This window comes from Sphaeramia orbicularis, chromosome 15 (assembly GCF_902148855.1).
Source record: "Sphaeramia orbicularis chromosome 15, fSphaOr1.1, whole genome shotgun sequence".
Taxonomy (NCBI): domain Eukaryota; kingdom Metazoa; phylum Chordata; class Actinopteri; order Kurtiformes; family Apogonidae; genus Sphaeramia; species Sphaeramia orbicularis.
In genome coordinates this window covers 34,339,337-34,357,233 of record NC_043971.1, presented here as the reverse complement: position 1 = coordinate 34,357,233, position 17,897 = coordinate 34,339,337, and the positions used below count along the sequence as shown (strand labels likewise).

The 17,897-nt window shown below is 40.8% G+C and overlaps 1 protein-coding gene across 6 annotated transcripts in view; it reads right to left on the bottom strand.

The window, feature by feature from the left end:
* The window catches only part of dlg5a (discs, large homolog 5a (Drosophila)), a 59,576-nt gene that overhangs the window by 17,834 nt on the left and 23,845 nt on the right, over nt 1-17,897 (bottom strand). For 2 of the 6 annotated variants that reach the window (XM_030155357.1, XM_030155359.1), the window contains exons 8-25: nt 17,242-17,472; nt 16,737-16,921; nt 16,483-16,608; nt 14,256-14,388; nt 13,974-14,101; nt 13,719-13,894; nt 12,728-12,831; nt 11,524-11,616; nt 9,078-10,127; nt 7,658-7,778; nt 7,421-7,565; nt 6,397-6,533; nt 6,187-6,276; nt 4,272-4,440; nt 2,983-3,060; nt 1,840-2,002; nt 759-892; nt 83-247 (exon numbers count right to left, since the gene is read on the bottom strand). In XM_030155357.1, coding sequence (XP_030011217.1) covers nt 83-247; nt 759-892; nt 1,840-2,002; nt 2,983-3,060; nt 4,272-4,440; nt 6,187-6,276; nt 6,397-6,533; nt 7,421-7,565; nt 7,658-7,778; nt 9,078-10,127; nt 11,524-11,616; nt 12,728-12,831; nt 13,719-13,894; nt 13,974-14,101; nt 14,256-14,388; nt 16,483-16,608; nt 16,737-16,921; nt 17,242-17,472 — 3,428 coding nt within the window. The remainder of the gene's footprint in view (nt 1-82; nt 248-758; nt 893-1,839; nt 2,003-2,982; nt 3,061-4,271; nt 4,441-6,186; nt 6,277-6,396; nt 6,534-7,420; nt 7,566-7,657; nt 7,779-9,077; nt 10,128-11,523; nt 11,617-12,727; nt 12,832-13,718; nt 13,895-13,973; nt 14,102-14,255; nt 14,389-16,482; nt 16,609-16,736; nt 16,922-17,241; nt 17,473-17,897) is intronic. The other 4 variants (XM_030155358.1, XM_030155361.1, XM_030155362.1 and 1 more) reach the window with 4 other exon arrangements.

The window sequence follows — 17,897 nt, the reverse complement described above, 5'->3', positions numbered from 1 at the left end:
CTTCTTTTAATTCAATGCTGCTTCTTTTTATGTTATTACAGCAGCATGGTTTCTTTTATTAAACATTTATGTGCAGATTTACCTGATGAAATTGTTTGGGCTGGTGGTGGGTGTGGTCTGCTTGGAGGAGGGAGTCAGGGTGCCTTCATCCTGTTCGCTGAGTGTGTCGATAGTGGAGTGATTGTCTGGGGTTGCAGGCCCACTCCCCTGTGGAGTCGACTGAGTACTGACAGGCTCCAGACGGGAGCTGCACCAATTTCAGAAAAAAATACTTGAAACATTTTAGCTGTGTCACAAAAATGATATTACAGAAGGCAATAAGCTAAAAAATAATTCAGATTAGATTATTTATTTCTTTAGTACACTATATGCCAGTCACTCTCTTTTATTATATACTAGCACTGCAATAAAGCAATTAAAAATGGGTTTTTTTGGCCAAAGAATGAGTAAGCAGAGACTGGAACAACTACACAGGTAATTACATCCTTGCACTTTGCACCTGGGTAAGCATTTGCTGTCTCAGAACTCCCTTCATATTCATTCAGCTGTGTAAAGTGAAAAATTCATCATCTGGCTTTACAGCTCGAAAAACAAACAAACCTACGAATGCGATCCGAGAACACCTGGCCGTATAACACGACATAAACTGAAACACTTAAAGGAGCTGATTCAGAACTCAGCCAAGCAGCACGCCCGCAGCTCAAACCCTCCCCCATTCTCCACACCTACAGACATTTTGACAAGACACACTGCGTTACCTGGAGCGGGAGTGGTTGCCCAGCTGGTACATGTGTGGGTTGTACTGGGCCATAATGGTGATGGTGTCACACTGCTGGCCAATGATGAGACGAGCTTGCTGCTCTGTAGCGTTACGCAAGTTGATGCCATTATACTGGTGATGGAAAAGAGATAGGGAGAGCAGGTTATGCAGATGTAGCCTCATTAAATTTAATGAGTTATATATAATTTTAAGTCATTACTTTAAACATAGTTTGCTCTTGGTGTTGTGACAAGGAGATCTCCTTTAAAGAACTTGCATATTGTACTGAATGTTGGTTTTTATTTGGGGCAACTCCAGTCTGTACACTCATTTCATGTTTTGTATTGAATTCAGGCTGTCATGAAAATGTAAGTATTTGACAATACATCACCATAAAAATAACTGCAGTGGACCATAAGAAGTCTTTCTGTGCATTCAGCCAAGTATATACCTAGCAATAGGTTATTCATTAATATACAGGACCCTACTTGGAGAAGATTTGGCAAATAATTTACATATACAAATGTTTATACTGAAATGAATAAAGAAATGACTGATCATGACGGTCATGAATTCAAGTTAGAACTCAAGTGCCTAGAAATGAAGGGGCATAATGAGGTAATTCACATCTCAAATGGTGGAAATGTAATGGAAACAGGATTTTTTTTTTTTCCTCTGCTGTTTTTATAAACAATAACATAAGTGAAAAAATTATTGCAGTTAGCTCAAATGACTATAATAAGGTGATCACATAATAAATGTGACACTCTTAGTTATGGCTATATAACGACACAAAGGATCACAACACAATCATATTTGACCAATAAATGGTCAGGATGTTGTTAGTGTAAAGAATCCACCGCCCTGCTTTCTGAAGTTAACACATCACAAACTCAAAGACTGAAATTTGGTTGAAAGTAAAAACACTTCAAACTTTTCAGGAAACTCCGTATTGGTAGTCTCATCAGATATAGCCTGCTCTCACGTTGCTCTGCTTACTGACAAGCCTCTGACAGTATCTACTTGTTAATGCTGCTTGAAGCTGTAAACATTTTAAGGCTAGCAGGGGCTGTCCATACCTCCAGTAATTGGTCTCCGTACTCCAGTCCTGCCTGGTGGGCGATGCTTCCTCCAGTAACTTTAGAGACAAAAATCCCTCCATTCTCCCCACTGACAATGGAAATGCCCAGAGGCTCTGCACCTTTGTGCACTATGACATTGCGTGGTTCCTCCAAGTAAGGCCTGTTGGGAAAAAGAATTGCACATGAATGAAAGTGCCAAAAAGAAGTTAATGAATACCCCACAGGAACAGTTTGGGAGGTTAAACTGAGATGAGGAATTAGGTTTCCACAGTTGTGCTGAACTTATTTACAGCTCTGGAGAGTGGCTGCCTACACAGTAACAACAGGAGTAATTGGGCCAGATCACAAACATGATGAATACAGTAACCTTAATTGGAAAAAGGTGTGTTTACAGGCATGTTGAAGCCTAAGATTAATTTTTCTCCCCAGGCCTGTAAATGGATCATCTGTCCAGAGTGTTCACACCTGACTCACAACAGAAACTGGTGGGACTTTGAGACACAAAAATTGTGAAAGCACAAGCAAGCGAAATCTCTTCGTATGAAGGAGATTTATGTGATGCTTTCGTGTCTTCATAACAAACTAGCTTTAGACATGTCAGACAGGTTCGTGGAGGCAGATAAGAGGAATGGATTAGCAGCCAGAGACAGGAGTAAACAGTGGTGGTGTACAAATCATGACCATGACCCTGAAGCTCATGGCTGAATAATACCATTGCATAACACAGATACTGCAGAGAAAAGGGCGTCTCAGCTCAAGACCAAAATATACACATGCATGTTGACCATGTCATCATTATAAGGCATGGATACTGCATGCAATATCGGAGGTCCGGGTGGGTTTCTCGACATGGGGTGAAACGGTAAAAACAGCTCAAATACAGGTTGACTGGTTCATCATTTTCTATGCTATACAGAGGCTGCAGCATGCATAAACATGTCATCTAAAAAAGTAAAACCTCACTCTTGGGTGTGGGAAAAACAATCACAAAGATGCTCTGCATTACATATAATGCATATAAACTTTTTTTTTCCACTCATCCATATGATCTAATTAACAGCACTAAAGCAAATGAACAGGTTGAAAATTTTGGGGAAAGGGGGCATTCCCTTGTCTGTAGGACTGTCAAAGCCAACGAACCTGAGGCTCCTGAGAGAGGAGAACCTCGGCCTTGCAGCCAGAGGAATCCTTAGAAAAGATCGGTTACGGTAAAGAGATCTGGAAGCGGAAGGTACAGAGAGGCGGGAGGAAGATAAAGGGCAGAATGGAAGACAGAAATCAAACAGACGTGTCAAACTACAAAGATATGTTGGCGGTAGTAAAAAATAAAAATTCACACACTGGCAGATCACTACTGCATTTGGAAACAACCAGAGGAATAAAATTATGAAAAGACTTTTAATAGGATTCCAATCTGAATTTCAATAAGGACTGTACAACCCTGACCATGATAGACCTGTTGCCTGGCAACACCTTCGGATATAGCCTAGAGCATCCCTAAGGGCAGAGGAAGGCAATGTGGTACCCGGCTCTGAAGTGATCCTTATAATCGCAGGTTTCACCGTTCACCCATTATCCACCACATCTCTGTCATCTAACAAAGGCTGCATCTATCACATAAACACTAGGGCTGTCCCAGAATCAGAATTATGTCAGATGAATCAGTTTTTGCTTCTTGATGTGAAGCATCAATCATTTGTTCCTCTATTCTTTGGAAAATCCTCTAGTCAGGATTTAAGTGATGATTCTGACTTTAAACAGACAAATAAAGGACAGTCATGGGAGCATATTTTTCAGCATTTTGAATGAATACAGCCCTGTCACAATCACCTCTAATCGCCAATAAAAGACCACCACCCCCACCATTAACTCAATTAAGATCTGTAGCGCCTTGGTATTGTTAAGTGTTTCTGTCCTCCTTGAGCTTGCCATTGGACACATACATGAGTGTTTTTGACAGGTGTACCCCCCAGCTCAACTCCCCACCTGTCACTGTCTCTAGAGAGCAGCTTAATGCCGATAATGACAGCGTGGTCAGGATTCATCTCCCCGACTCACCATATTTATTTACATTTCTCTCATCACCTCTTTTTTGGAATGCCTCCTGCAATCCCCGTGCATTTGTTTACATTTACCATGATATTGTTGTGTACAACAGACTGGTGGACAAAAAAAGACAATGAACGCTCAACTTGAAGACTCTGTTGACTGAGGGATGACCTCACCAAACACCAGTCACCGTCATATTGTTAATCCACACAGCAGAAGCAGAACACATCTATTTCCAACTTCTCTGGGTGAATAAACAAGCCATCCTTTGTGTTAGTCATACAAGACTGCAGACATTCTGAAAAGTGAATTTGTGTTATATTTCTCCAAGCTTTCACAGTGTATTTTTTTTTTTTTTTAAACAGTACTCTCCGTCATACCTGTCTTTTCTGCGCTCCCCTATTGGCACAGGGCTGACTGAGATTCGTGGTAACGTGGAGATGGAGCCTTGCGATTGGCTGCTAGCAAACGAGGATGTTTCCAGATTGAGTGGCGATTGCGGAGGTGTGATGAGACTTGGGCTGCTGCACTCTGAATGAGAGAGGGAGCCTGAGTTAAGGGGTGGAGGAGGAGGAGTGGAAAGAGACACAATAAGGGTGTGTGTATGGTCTAAAATAACATCTCACATGGAAATCCACTGTTTGGGAGTAAACTGAAATGTGATGCCAAATGCACTTTTCCACATAACTGCCTGTGAAACATCTCACTTGTCCCACGTCCACAAACACCCAGTCACATCACTTCTGAGGAGGGTGTTTTTATCTGCATGGCATGTCAGCACATTGTTGCCGCTGACAGATCATTTCTGTTGTGTTTAGCTAATGGTTTCATCTATGTGGGGAAGTAAATACCATTTGAGGAACCTCTCTGTGTGAATTAGACACTTTTGTTTCACAGTTGGCTGGTTTTAAGAAATGTGTCTAAGAAAGTGATGTGGCTACTTAAATACTGTCACATCCAGAGAGCATTTGCACCTGGATACTGTCGGAAAAAAGGCTTTAATAAGTCTGCAGCGGAAAGAACTACCAATCTATGACATAATTTTCTGAAGCTAAAGGAAACATCAGGTTTACACACTGCTCTAAGTGAGAAAAAAACGGTTTTGAGTATTGTTTTCTCACCCGTACCTTGTCAATGCATCATTACCAGGCCAAACTTAAAGAGTATAAGAAAAAACTTTATTAGTAGTTGTAGTTTCTGCTCTGAAATGCTAAGCAGAGTTCCTACTACAAGTTAAATTTAAAACATTTTAAGACTACTTAGATCAGAATTTAATGCCCATTTCACAGCCAAACTGGCAAAAATTCTTGACGTCAAGAATTTAGGAAAACATATTAGTTTACATCAGCAGAGATTAAATATTACATACATACTGTACACAGAACTGAAGGTCCTGTAATCATTTCTCACTGGGGGCTGTAAAGTTAGCGCTAATTAGTTCCGATTTTCAATTTAAATTGTCGGGTTGGAACAAGTGGAACTGACTAGACTAATGTTAATTTCTTTGCAGCTTGGGGATTTAATAGACAGATTTAAACACAATACAATGAACAAGTTTATGGCAACACAACTTAAGATGTACCACATCAAATTGAATGCCTTTTAAAGACCTTTAAGGTATTAAATACAGATTTGTACATTCAAGACTTTTAAGATTTTTTTTAAGACACTGTGGCAACCCTGGCTAAGGGTGTGTTTGCTGGAGGCACTGAAATCACACCTAATCATGGCAAAAGGTGCAGCCTCTCTCAAGTGTCAAACAACAGGACCGCCTGAAAAATGCAGTTTCTGTTTCACAGCCTTATTGGACTTTAAATGAAAGAGCCATCAGAACCAGAGTCTGATCCCACTAAAGGATAAACCCTATTCATTTAAGTTTTTCTTCTGTTTTTCTTCAGTTAGTACCATGAATTATTGAAAAGCAGAGCCAAAAAAAAAAGTTCATCAATACATAACCTGATTCAAAACACATTTTGGCCCTTGTCACATATTATATTCATCTGCATGGTCAAACTATCAGCCATCCTCTATACTCACCGGTTTATTTTTATGACTTATGTAATATTTTCAGCAATCACTTTCAGGGTTGAAAGTGCCTGAAGAAATAAATCTATGAATTTCCTTTACATGAACTTAAAGTTGTTGAAAAACTCACTTTAACAATTTGCACCAAAAACCTTTTAAAGTGAAATCCATCTGGACTTTGGAAACCTTCAGTTAAAAAAAGGGTTATCTAAAGAGTAAGGATTTGTCAGTCCTACTGTTGGAGTGTGTTTTTACTTGTGAACACAGTACCTCTGTCTGACCCCAGCATGGAGCGTGGGTAGCGGGGAGTGGAAGGGATTTTGATCCTCTCTGTGCGGTACTGGACATTATTGGAAGAACCTGGCACGGGAACAGATGACACACAAGTGAATGCTGTGACGAGATACGAAAAACAGACACGGACACTGCGTCTGTGACCTTTATGTGCGTGTGCGTGCATGCGTGGTATGTCAGACTGACCGAGTCTTGCGCTGGAGGGCAGTGAGTTTGTACCGTGTGACGCTCTGCTGCTGCGTGATGATGAGGAGGACTCAGAGAAGTCGCCTGCACGTTTCTGCTGGCTCAGGTCCAGGCTCAGACGACCCTGGTGCTGTGGGCTGCAGAGAGGAAAATAAAGCCTTAGTAAAACCCACACATTCAGCAATCACATGTACAAGGCTTCAACAGTTATCACGATTTTTTAGTTAATTGATGGGTTACACTAAATTACAAAGTCACATTCATGTGGGGAGTAACCTCTTTTATATTCTATTTGGAGATTTTACTGTTTTTCTTCTTTTTTCCACATCTGATCCACATAAGACCAAGTCCAGATAAAAAAACAACTATGTTTAGAGTCAGAATACCTAATTAATCTCAGAGGGAGGGAAATTACTGGGCGTTAGTCACTCCATTCAAGTTTAATAAAAAGTAGCAGGAAAGACATGATATATATATATATATATATATATATATATATATATATATATATATATATTTTTTTTTTTTTTTTTTTTTTTTTTTTTTTTTCTTTTTTTTTTTCTTTTTTTTTTTTTCATTTATTTATTTATCTTCTTTTTTGTTGTATTGATAATTTTTTTCCTTATATAAAATATAAATATGATAAATATAATTAAAGAAATATACATAAGTATATTTATTACTTCAACATAGTTGTGTGTAAATATAATTGTGAGGTTATAAAGATGGCTCAAATATGAATTACATAATCTCAGAGAAGCTAAAGACTAAGTTTCTAATTTGTGAAATCTGGACAACATTTTTCTACAGGGGATAAAAGTTACTTTAAGTATAGTTTCTGACTTGTGTAACATTTATACTTTTTGTGAAAACACAAAAAGGCACAATTCACTTTTTTGATTCATTAGATCCACATCATCTTATTAATCATCACAACAGGTCCCATCAGAAATGGCAAATAGACAATTTAAGACATTTTTGAAATATGGATCAAGAAAGGCGTAAGTATAACTCAAGGGGTAACCTGGTGTGTGTGTGCTGGTGACAAATCTGGGATGCGACAGATGGACAGTTGCTGGTATGAACACGATGACTGCGCACGGTGTACACTGGGTTCCTCATCACTGCCGTCACAGCAGGGCAAGGAGCAAGACCCCGGTGGGCTGAATCTGACAGAGCATAGACACGCTGTCATGTTAGAGACAGAGACACTGGAGTTATTCAGAAAACATGCTAGAGTGTAGTCAAGTAAGACACTGACTTGGAGGTAGGGTGCCATTGTAGACTGTGGGTACAAAGCCCACACTGTGTCTGTGAGATCGGCTGGGGGAAGAGCGCAACAGGTCCCTGGGTTCTGGTGAATGCTCATCATTGGAGTAGCTCTGTGAAGAATGACAGAAGGGAATGCTAACAGTTGTCCCTACTGGGTAACAAAACACGGTTCCTGTCTTTGGGAAATATACCCTACCCTTTGCTGGAGATGTGTTCCATATGAAACAAATGACAGCATGAGCACTGCAGTACAGTAAAATGAACGTTTTATCCCCACTGTGCTTCCCTGTGTGCTCCGGGGCCTGAGGAAGCAGCCAGGCATGGGCTGTCGGAGCCTCAGGTACTGACTCAGCTTCTCAGCTGGGCAACTGTACCAGTGCAGAGGCATCAATCACCCCGATGCGCTAGCTAAGAGGCAGGTCCCAGAGGCAGAACTCTGACAAGGCTGTAAATTCTATTACAAAATGGATGCTTTGGCCCACTGGGATGATTTGAGATGTTGAACCCATTCTGAATTCAAACACTCGTTCTATGTATCATGTCATCATCATTTTATTAGACAAGTGTCTGATCAAACTAGACTCACCTGGCACTGAGAGCAGTCAGAAGAACATTCTGTATTACTGGCAACTCAAAAACCTGTGTCGTAAATGTACACCATAAACTTCAAGAACTGTGGCCCACTGCATCAGCTGAGCATAACTTCTCTCTTTACAGGGGCTGTATAGCCTGCACCAAATGATATGTTGAATTTAAACTAGGTGTTTTCACTTCCTGTGACCAATAAGTGAAAGGCCTTACTCTTAATGCAGTGTTTATTAATATAATGGAGTAATGTTAATCTCTGAACAACAAAACATATGTAAATTAGGACAAAGCATTTTAACTATGTACCAAGGTTACAACATTAACCTACAGCTAGTGCAAAATATGTGTGACCCTAAGTGATGAAATAGTAAAACAAAAACATGGGGTAGTGTAATGGTTAGAATGTTTTAACTGGAAGATGAAATTGCTCAATAGTCATAAGTATACACGTTGCCATTCTTAAAGTTATAAATTAGTTGCTGTTGATTAGAAAACTGTCAAACGCTATATCTTTACATGACAGTATAATGTTTAAAATCAAATTTAGTCAAGTTTGCTACACCAAATGCAAAGCTATGTTGAAGTTAGATGGTGTACAGTTAATGGTGTAATCTACTGAGAGAATATGACGCAGACACAAAACCAGTACATAATTTACTCCTCCACACACTCCAACGTATCCCACATTCAAAAGCAAAGAACCATGTCTAAGGACTAAGGAAGTAAATAAACTCTGTCCTCAGAAAATACATTCAAACTAGGCTATGTGTGAAATAATACATCTCAGGTGCAATGCAGTACTGGTTCTGAAACTGGCTCACCTGGAAAGTGGGAAGAGTGATGGTTTGTGGAGTCATCCTCCGTCGGAGGGCGGGGGCAGATTTGGGACGCGGCCTCTTTACCTCTGGCTCCTCTCCTCTGGTTCGGCCAATGTCCTCATCACATGATTTCCTTGAGGTCAGGACCTTGCCCTCGAGGAAGTAGTGGTTTCCATTCCTGTCCCTTTCCCTCTCGCTCCTCTCTTTGCCCTCTCCTGCTGCCATGGAGATGGCAGCCTCTCCCTTGCCGTCTGAGGTGATCGTGCAGTCAGAGGCTGAGCTGCTTTGATGTTTGTGTTTGAACTTAAAGGAGTCGCTGCGTGTGGGAGGCGTCGGTGGCGTTGGGGTGGATGAGGAGGACAGGGACTCTGTTTTGGAAGGCTGTGGGGAATGGGAAGCTGCTGCGGCGGCTACTGCTGCAATCTGACTGGCCGCCATGTACTCCATCTTAGACGTGGGTGTTTCGGGGCGTTTGAAAGTGTCCGGGTCGAAGATAGACTTCCTCTGCTTGGGTGATTTGTAGATGGAGAGCTGGGCTGCCGCTGTGACTTGACCGGTGTTGTCTGGTGCTACCGACATACCTCCCACCATCATCTTGGGCCATGTGCCTCCGCTGTGCTTCTTCTCCAGCGCCGTCTCCATTGCTATGCAGTCTGAGGCAGAGACGGGGTCATAGGGCAAGGAGGAAGGTGCCTTATTGTATGGACAACACTCTTGGAAGGCACTCGGGCCGTAGCGACCAGTGCCGAGGTCAGAGGCCGGCCGAAGGCTGGTGGCGTGGAGGGAACCTGTGGAGAACGGCTTGGTGAGGTCTCCGTAAACTCCCACCTCGTCAGATTCACCTCGGACCTTCCTCCTCTCCCCAGATATGCTGCTTGTGCTGGTGCTTCCGACATCTGGGCAGAAGATGTCCGTCTGTGTCGAGCTGTTGTGTTTGAGGTTGCGACTGTTTCTGGAGTGAATCTCTGACAGGTGAATGCGGCCGTTGGACTTCTCTGAGGAGTCGCGCAGGCTCTCAAAGATATTTTGGCCTGATGTGCTGTGAGGGAAAAACTGTGAAGGGTGGAAAGTAGGATTAGACCAAATCAATTCCGTTTTAGATTCTTTTATCTTTCTTTCTTTCTTTTTGAACAACCACCAACCCCCCAGTCTTTTTCTTTTGTTCTTTTTTTAAACCACCCCCAGTCCAATGGACAGTGCAATACCCACCCTACTTCAGTGCAATAATCACAATACATGCACCTTGTTTTTCCTAATCTTACCTTGTACATATCCTATACGTCTCTATATATCCTTATATGTTGTTCTCATCTGTAGTATAGAGTTTGCTTTTTGTATATTTCAGCAGTTTTTGTAGTACTTTAATAGTATAAGTATTTAATATTTTATCTTGTAGCGTTTGTACATTGCTTACATTGTTCAGTATTTTGTGTGATACTTTTATACAGTCCTTTTTGCACTAATTGTTTTTGCTGCTAAACAGAACAGAGCTGCTAAATAAATTTTCATCGTTCCTGTGACAGTGACAATAAAGATCTATTCAAAACAATGGTTTGTCGATTCAAATGCGAGGGTGAATAAACCTGATTTAGAAAACATAAATAAAAATTGGTGAGTTCTAGATTTTCCTGAATTGTGTACTTACATCAAATGTTTCCAACAATGATACCAAATCTGTTATATATACACTGTAATGGTCCATGTTTGTTTGATGTTAGTTTTATTATTTGACAAAATGTTAATATACATCAGTAAATGTGATGTGAATAACCTCTAAGCTAATTCAATGCATTACTTCTTACTGAAACCCTGTTTAGTGTTAGTGTGAAAGGTAATAATGGAAGTGGTGGATCCAGAATGCAGAAAAGCTGATGTCTTGATATTGCAGTAGAAATTGCATACTGTGCATTTAGCCAGTGTTTCTAATGCAGCAACTTCACCAGAACGTAGGAACCTTTGAAGAACGTGGTACATTTTCACCACAGGGACCTGGGGTCTGTCTACTTTATTTTACTCCTGAACACATCCCTATTCAGCGTACAGTGTTTGTTCTAACTCTGGTGGGAGGGTTTCTGTGTTTGATTCACAGCTTTATGTACAGTTTTTCAGATTGCTGGAGCGCATATACATGGAGTTACAGAACAAAGCAAAAAGGACATTGGTGTTCAAGCCTAACTGAGCATTTAGTTATGATTTATTATATAGTCACACATCAAGGAAGTATTGTCCTGAATGGTCCCTAGTCTTTAGACTACATTGGAAATGTGAACAACAAATGTGGCTGAAAGTTCCTGGTACTTTGGGTGAAAACATGGCTTTAGTTAAATGAAACTACAGCAGATGAATAGGTACAGTATGTAGGGCAAGCGAGATAGAAAGACAGCTTTGAAGATTTCCGACACAAGTAAAGTAGAAAAGCGGCTCAGAGAGTTAAATGACTGTGGCCCACCTTCATGAGAGAGAGACTAAGAGAGTCCCTGCAGCTCCTCAACAGAGCCTCACACTCTGTTACAGATTTATTATCCAGAGCGATGCCATTTATCTGGGGAGTAAATGAAGACATTGAAAATAAGGACAGGTCCTTCAACAGTACAGCAGTGCATACTCATTTTTAGTTCCCTCTGTGGCATGTGTGGGTGCATCTGTGGTGGCGGACATTACAGTAGGTGCTCATCTGCAGACATATACAGGTGACAACATGCGAGCGCCTGAGGCCTGAGACGTGTCTCTGTGCGGCAGCGGGGGAAACCGCCAAAAAATCTAGGACAACACATTTCAATCTCAAGAACCCTCACACAGCAATCCACACATTTCTATCACAAAAGGATCGACAAGAGAGGAAATAGTCAAATATACAAGGAGTCAGAGATTTTTTTTTTAAATAAAGAATGCAGAATGGGTGATAAATTATCCCTGAGATTTATCATTAAATAAGGTCAGGTGAAGAACTTCCTGCTTTAACAACTCTGATACAAATGAAACATTCATCTTTTAGGCATGAGCTTCACCCTCATGTATTCACTTGTGTCCTATGTATATTTAATTGCGGATTCAGCACTCTCTCCTCTGCAAACACAATTAAGCATTTATCAAGTTATATATAACCTGATACACGACTAAGATTAGCATTTACAAGGGCATGATAAAATACGATACACTTTCATGATTAAGATCTCTTAACGCTTCAACTGTATGAAGCATTGCTAATTGTGGTTGCGACCGAGCTATCATCTGGTATATCAGTTCTCCTCGCTAAATGGATGAGACAGCCAAATGTGAACGGGGGCTCTCTGAGTGCACGTACAGGGTTTATATGTGTAAAATTAAGCCAACAGGAGGGTTAAAAGCTCGGCTGTTACCTGAATGTTAGAATTAAAGAGAGTCACTTTTTGTAGACATGTCTCGTCTAGCCTATTTTAAGTGAGCTGCAGCTGGGTGTCAAATGTGAACACTCCATCTAACCCCCTCTGGAGCTGCAAATTTGGAGGATTTACTGAAATGGAGACTTTTTTTTCCTCTTGAGAAAATCTCGTCTAATCTTAGTTTGGAGTGCGGATAGTAGAACGGGGACAATGCCTGGATTAGAAAGTCAAAAGAATCTGTGCAAACTGTAGTGAGGTGGACGTGCAGGAAGGAGGTATGAAATGACTCACGGCGATCAGTCTGTCTCCGACTGTCAGAGAACCTTCCCTGGCTGCTGGGCTGCCCTGGACGATGGCAGTAACAAACACCCCGCTCTCCAAACCGATACCACTGTCTGAGAGGCACAGAGGATCACATAAGCAAAAAGTAAACACGGTAAGCACTAAAACATAATGTTAGAGTGATGTTATTGCATGTTACAAGAAATATTGCACAGAATGAAGAAATAAAATACAGCTAGATGGCTACCTAGCTCATTATATACTAGTCTATATAGTTAAATAGTGATGTTTATTATATAGAAAGTGGTGAATGAGTGAATAAGGGAGTGAATTAAGACTAGGCTGCACAATGTGATGAAAAATGGCACTTTTGTTGCAGCAATTTTAGTCTCCTTGTTCTATTATCAAGGAATTTTTTTTTTCCCTCAAATGCAAATATATCAACTTAAATTAGCATAAGAAATACCTAAACTCTAAAAACTACAAATAATTTAGCCTTTCACTTTGCATATTTTACATAGTAACTCTCTTTGCTCAGTATCACTAAATCAAAAATATCACCTGACATTATAGATTGTGTATATTATTTTCTATTTTTGTAAATAGACCCTAAATATGCACCTTAAAATTGCAGCCTAGTTTGCTCATACTTGCACAGGTTCATATTTTCATTATGATACTGGGTACAACTTGTTTTTTTTTTCCTCACTTTTTTTTTTTTTTAATCTAGCTAACTACCAAGAAATTTAAACAAAAAGCTACTTTAATCCTAGGGGATATTGAGGTAACCATTAGTTCACACAGACACGATAATAGTCAATAATAATGAAAAGAATAACTATGGAAAAATAACTGATAGTGAATAATTTAATGATACTGAAGAACACGCAATATGAGATTAATTAAAATACGGAGAATGGTTACAGCATAATGGTTGTAACACAAGAACAACTAAATAATAATGAAAGAAAACCCTGCATCATCGAGCAGTGTAATATACCTTTGTGACCCATGAGGTTGATGTGAACAGGAGTGACAAGCCTTCCACCCAGAGACTTTCTCCTTCGTACCACCATGTTGATTAATCCTCCACCATTAAGCACAGCCTTCACCACCTGCTTCCTGTCTTTATTGGTGAGGTCGATGTCATTAATCTTCAGCAACCAATCGTTCACTCTGGAAAACACGAAACGGGACTAAATGAAGTCTGCCAGTTTGGAAAAAGACAGTGACCGTACCCTGTAGCAGAACCTACCTCAGCCTTCCATCCGCAATACTTCCTTTGTCCACCCTTGTAACAAATATTCCACAATCTCCTGGTAAATATGGATCATTTACCCCCTCAGCAATATCAAACCCAAGTGCCTTCAAATCCATGTCATCCTGTAAAGTAAACAGAGGTAAAAAGAAATGCCAAATGTCAGCAAATGCACTTATTGTAACAAACAATATTTTTAATAAAAGAAGGAGGAAAATATGAGGAGCCTGGCATGTCACTAAACCACTGTCAGTGATAAAAGCTGAGCTCTGCTCTTACCCTGTCTTTCTCAAACTCCACCACCTCTGTCTCCCACTCCAGGGAGTCTGTGTCGATGGCTGAGTCGTGAGAGCTGTGGGCCATTAGCTGACAGAACCGGGCCTCCTTCTCCAGTTGGCTCTCCATCTTCTCCCTTAACAAAGGAAGACATCGCACACAGAGTCAGAGGTCAGTCACTTCAGAACGGTTGGATGGGACAACAGAAAGAAAGGAAAAAAAAAAAAAAAATCAGGCTTGAGGAGATTTTGAAGAGATTTTCTGAGCAAAAGCTAAAAAAAACCAAAAAAAAAAACCCACTCGACTCTCTGAAAAGAAGTTGCAGTGTGTGTCATCAGTGTGGAAAATTCAGCCTGAATAATAAATAAGATGTACAAGTTGAGAAAGTGATGGTTGTTTTTCTTATTTAAATTGGTTCATAAACACCTTCTGACAGTGATAAAGACCTGCGCTTTGTGTTTAGGAAATCTCGTTTATATTTACTCATAAGGAGACTATAAGTAGAATGCACACAATGGCCCTGTCACCAAGATATACGATGTCCTATTGAGGAATGCCTCAAGGGCAGCCATGACATTAAAGCCCCAATTTTACACTGCTCTTTCCAGAGAAAGAGGAGGAAACTCTCAAAGTCACTGCATAGTGTAGTCTATATACAGCACACCACTCCTATAATGACTGTCATACACAGCTTGGCCAGCAGAGGGTGCCTTTACACCTAAAATGAAGTTGGCAGAAAGGAAGACAGAGGCAGGGAGGAAAGTGTGTGTCCAAATCACTGACGCTTTTTGGGATTACACTTTTAATCTGGCCATGTGGAAATGGTTCCAGCCAACAACTCAGCTTCATGATGTCCCCAAAGGCAGAATATTACAGCTTACACCCAACCACACACCAAGTACAACAGCTTATAGACACAGAGCAGTACGCAACACCAACTTAGCTGAGTACATGCAGAGGTTTTTTTTTTTTTTTTTGGCACTGTAATGAAGCAGCATTTTCCTAGTTGCTTTCATGAATCTTAACATTTTTCTAGTCATTTCACCATGACTGAGCAGGGAGGTTTTTCTTGGTCACCACACTTTAAAAACACACCATGTGCAATACATGTAAAAGCAAAGAATAAGAAACATCATTTAGATGTGCATTCACATTCAGTATTTGGACATTTGACCGTCGACCCCACTGTCAGTGACCCTTAGATTAACTGGTGTCAATTTGGTGGCTAAGAAAGAAGGGTGAGGAAAAATGGTTCAGACAGCGCTGGCTATTTTAGAATCAGGAGAGATGATGTATAAAGGACAAACAGTAGTACTGCGTGAAATGCGACAAACAGTTGTGGGAACTTTTAGAGCAGATGTGCCACAACTGTCTTTAGTTGGTGACAGATATCTGTTTTTTCTCCAGGACCCAAACCTAGAAAAAATACACAATAAATTGACTTTGCATGTACATTTTTGACTGACTTTTGCCACGTAAATCACCTAAAGAAGTGTGTCAGGGCTGGAATGTTGGAAAATGAATTGCAGCTACAACTATCAAGCAATATTAGCCATCTACCAAAACACTTGTCACCAGCAAAATCCACTGTCAATGTGCATAAATGAACACAATTCATTGAGTTTTCCCCATTACTGAGGAAAACGGTTTGTCATTTGGATGTGGTTAAAGGTGAGAGAGGAAGTGGCATCAGTGTAACCGCAGTGAGACATGAAGGAAGTTTTGAGGTCAAGATTTACCAAAGAAAGAAAGTTCTGCGCACAAAGAAAAGAATGCCTGTCTTCTATTTTAATTAGAAAAGTGAGGCGTCATATCATCACACTGTTTTGCATTTTTCTCGACAAATGGGGAAACAGGTCTGTGATATATTTTGGCTCCTTAACTTTAGGAAGTTTGTTCTAGAGGGAAGAAAGAAAATGGGAAGTAATTCCTTATAGTATCTAATTTCAGTTCATGTTTGATTGGATGGATATTCATGTGTAGTTTGTGGAAAATATTTTAATATACTATATTCAGTGGGTAAAATCTGTTCATCATTTGTCATTTTAGAATGACATATGAGCTGTATAGTTAATATGGTTCTACACATAAGATGCTTCCCGTGACCCTCAAGGATTAGGCAGATCAAAAAATGAATGAATGAATAAATATGCAAAGCTTATTTATCACAAGTCATCATCACTACACTGAACAAAGTCACAGGCCTACTTTAAATATGTTGAATACTCACTTCAACTCTTTGAGTTCTCGCAGTGCATCATTCTTCTGTTTCCTCATATCGTCCAAATTCCGCAGGGCATCGGCTAGATCACTTACAGCCCGGTCCCGTTCCCTTCGCAAGTTATCGCACAGAGTCCTGAGGAAAAAAAGACAAAAGAATTAAATGAGAATTTAGCAAAGGAAGATAACATATTCCCTACAGCAGAGACTACTGCGCATGTCATAATCTACACCAGAAAGTGTGCAAAACCCATCCACACTGACCGTATGCTCTCCCTCTCTGCCACTATTTTGTCCCGCTCTTGGAAGGCCCAGTCTCTCCGACATTTCGCCACCTCTGCTTCCTGTGTGGCCTCCTTTAGCTCCTGTGACATGGCCTCATACTGCTTCCTCAGCATCTCAATCTCCTTGTTGGCTCGCTCCATGTCCAAGGTGGCCGAGTCTTGTTTCTAACAGTGGGTACGCATAAATAAGATTATCAAGTCAGATAGTGTATCCTTAAAAAAAACAAAACAAAACAAAAAAAAAACGATGTTGTCAAGTTTCAAGAAAGTTCCACCTGAATTGAAATTTTAAGAGGGTCATCTAGTGGACTGGTGGAGGTGTGGCTTAAATCCTCTTAAGGGTCCATCCACTGACAAACTGTAATCCACTGATTGACAACTCGCTGGAGCCGCTAAGCTCTTTATCATGCACATGGCCTTTGACCTTCTGCTGTCAAATCAAAGGTATGGTGGGGACAGCGGACTGATAGACATGCACACACTACCTGTCTGGCCTGATAGTACTCCCGCAGCAGCTGATCCCTTTGAATGATGGCCTCCGTCCTCTCCTTACGGGCCACGTCCCTCTCCTCCCTGACGGTCTCGATGTCCTTGCAGGCCTGGCTCAGCTCCTTCTGGGCCTCGGCCTTGTCCTTCACCTCGTGGCAGTATTTCTCCAGCAGCTCGTTCCTTTCGCAGATGGCCCTGTCTCGGTCCACCAGTGACGAGTTCAACTCCTGTCACGGAACAAAGAAGCCAAAATAGAATTAGGGCATTTCAACACTGTGAGTGATTAATGTGATGTGAAAACAAATATTTGAGCTGGGCAAAGTGATCTCATCCAGTTATGAGACCCTTTTGTCTGTCAACCGAATGTTCAAAAATATTCTGAGGTGGTGGGGATGAACTATTTTTGTGCAGTGTCCTGGGTGAAAACGGCCTTTGATCTGCTGACTGACAAGTAGAAGTGGCCCAATTCATGAACACACTCAGTAACCAGACAGGAGCATATTATATTCTCACAGAGGCAACACTTCAAACTCAAAGAGATTTATAGCCTTTGAAAGAAAGTTCTGCAGGATTATCCGCCTGCTCTTCAACTACCAGTTACACTTTAACTTTTGAGCCATCTCATGAGGCCTGACAGTATTACTCAGTCCTC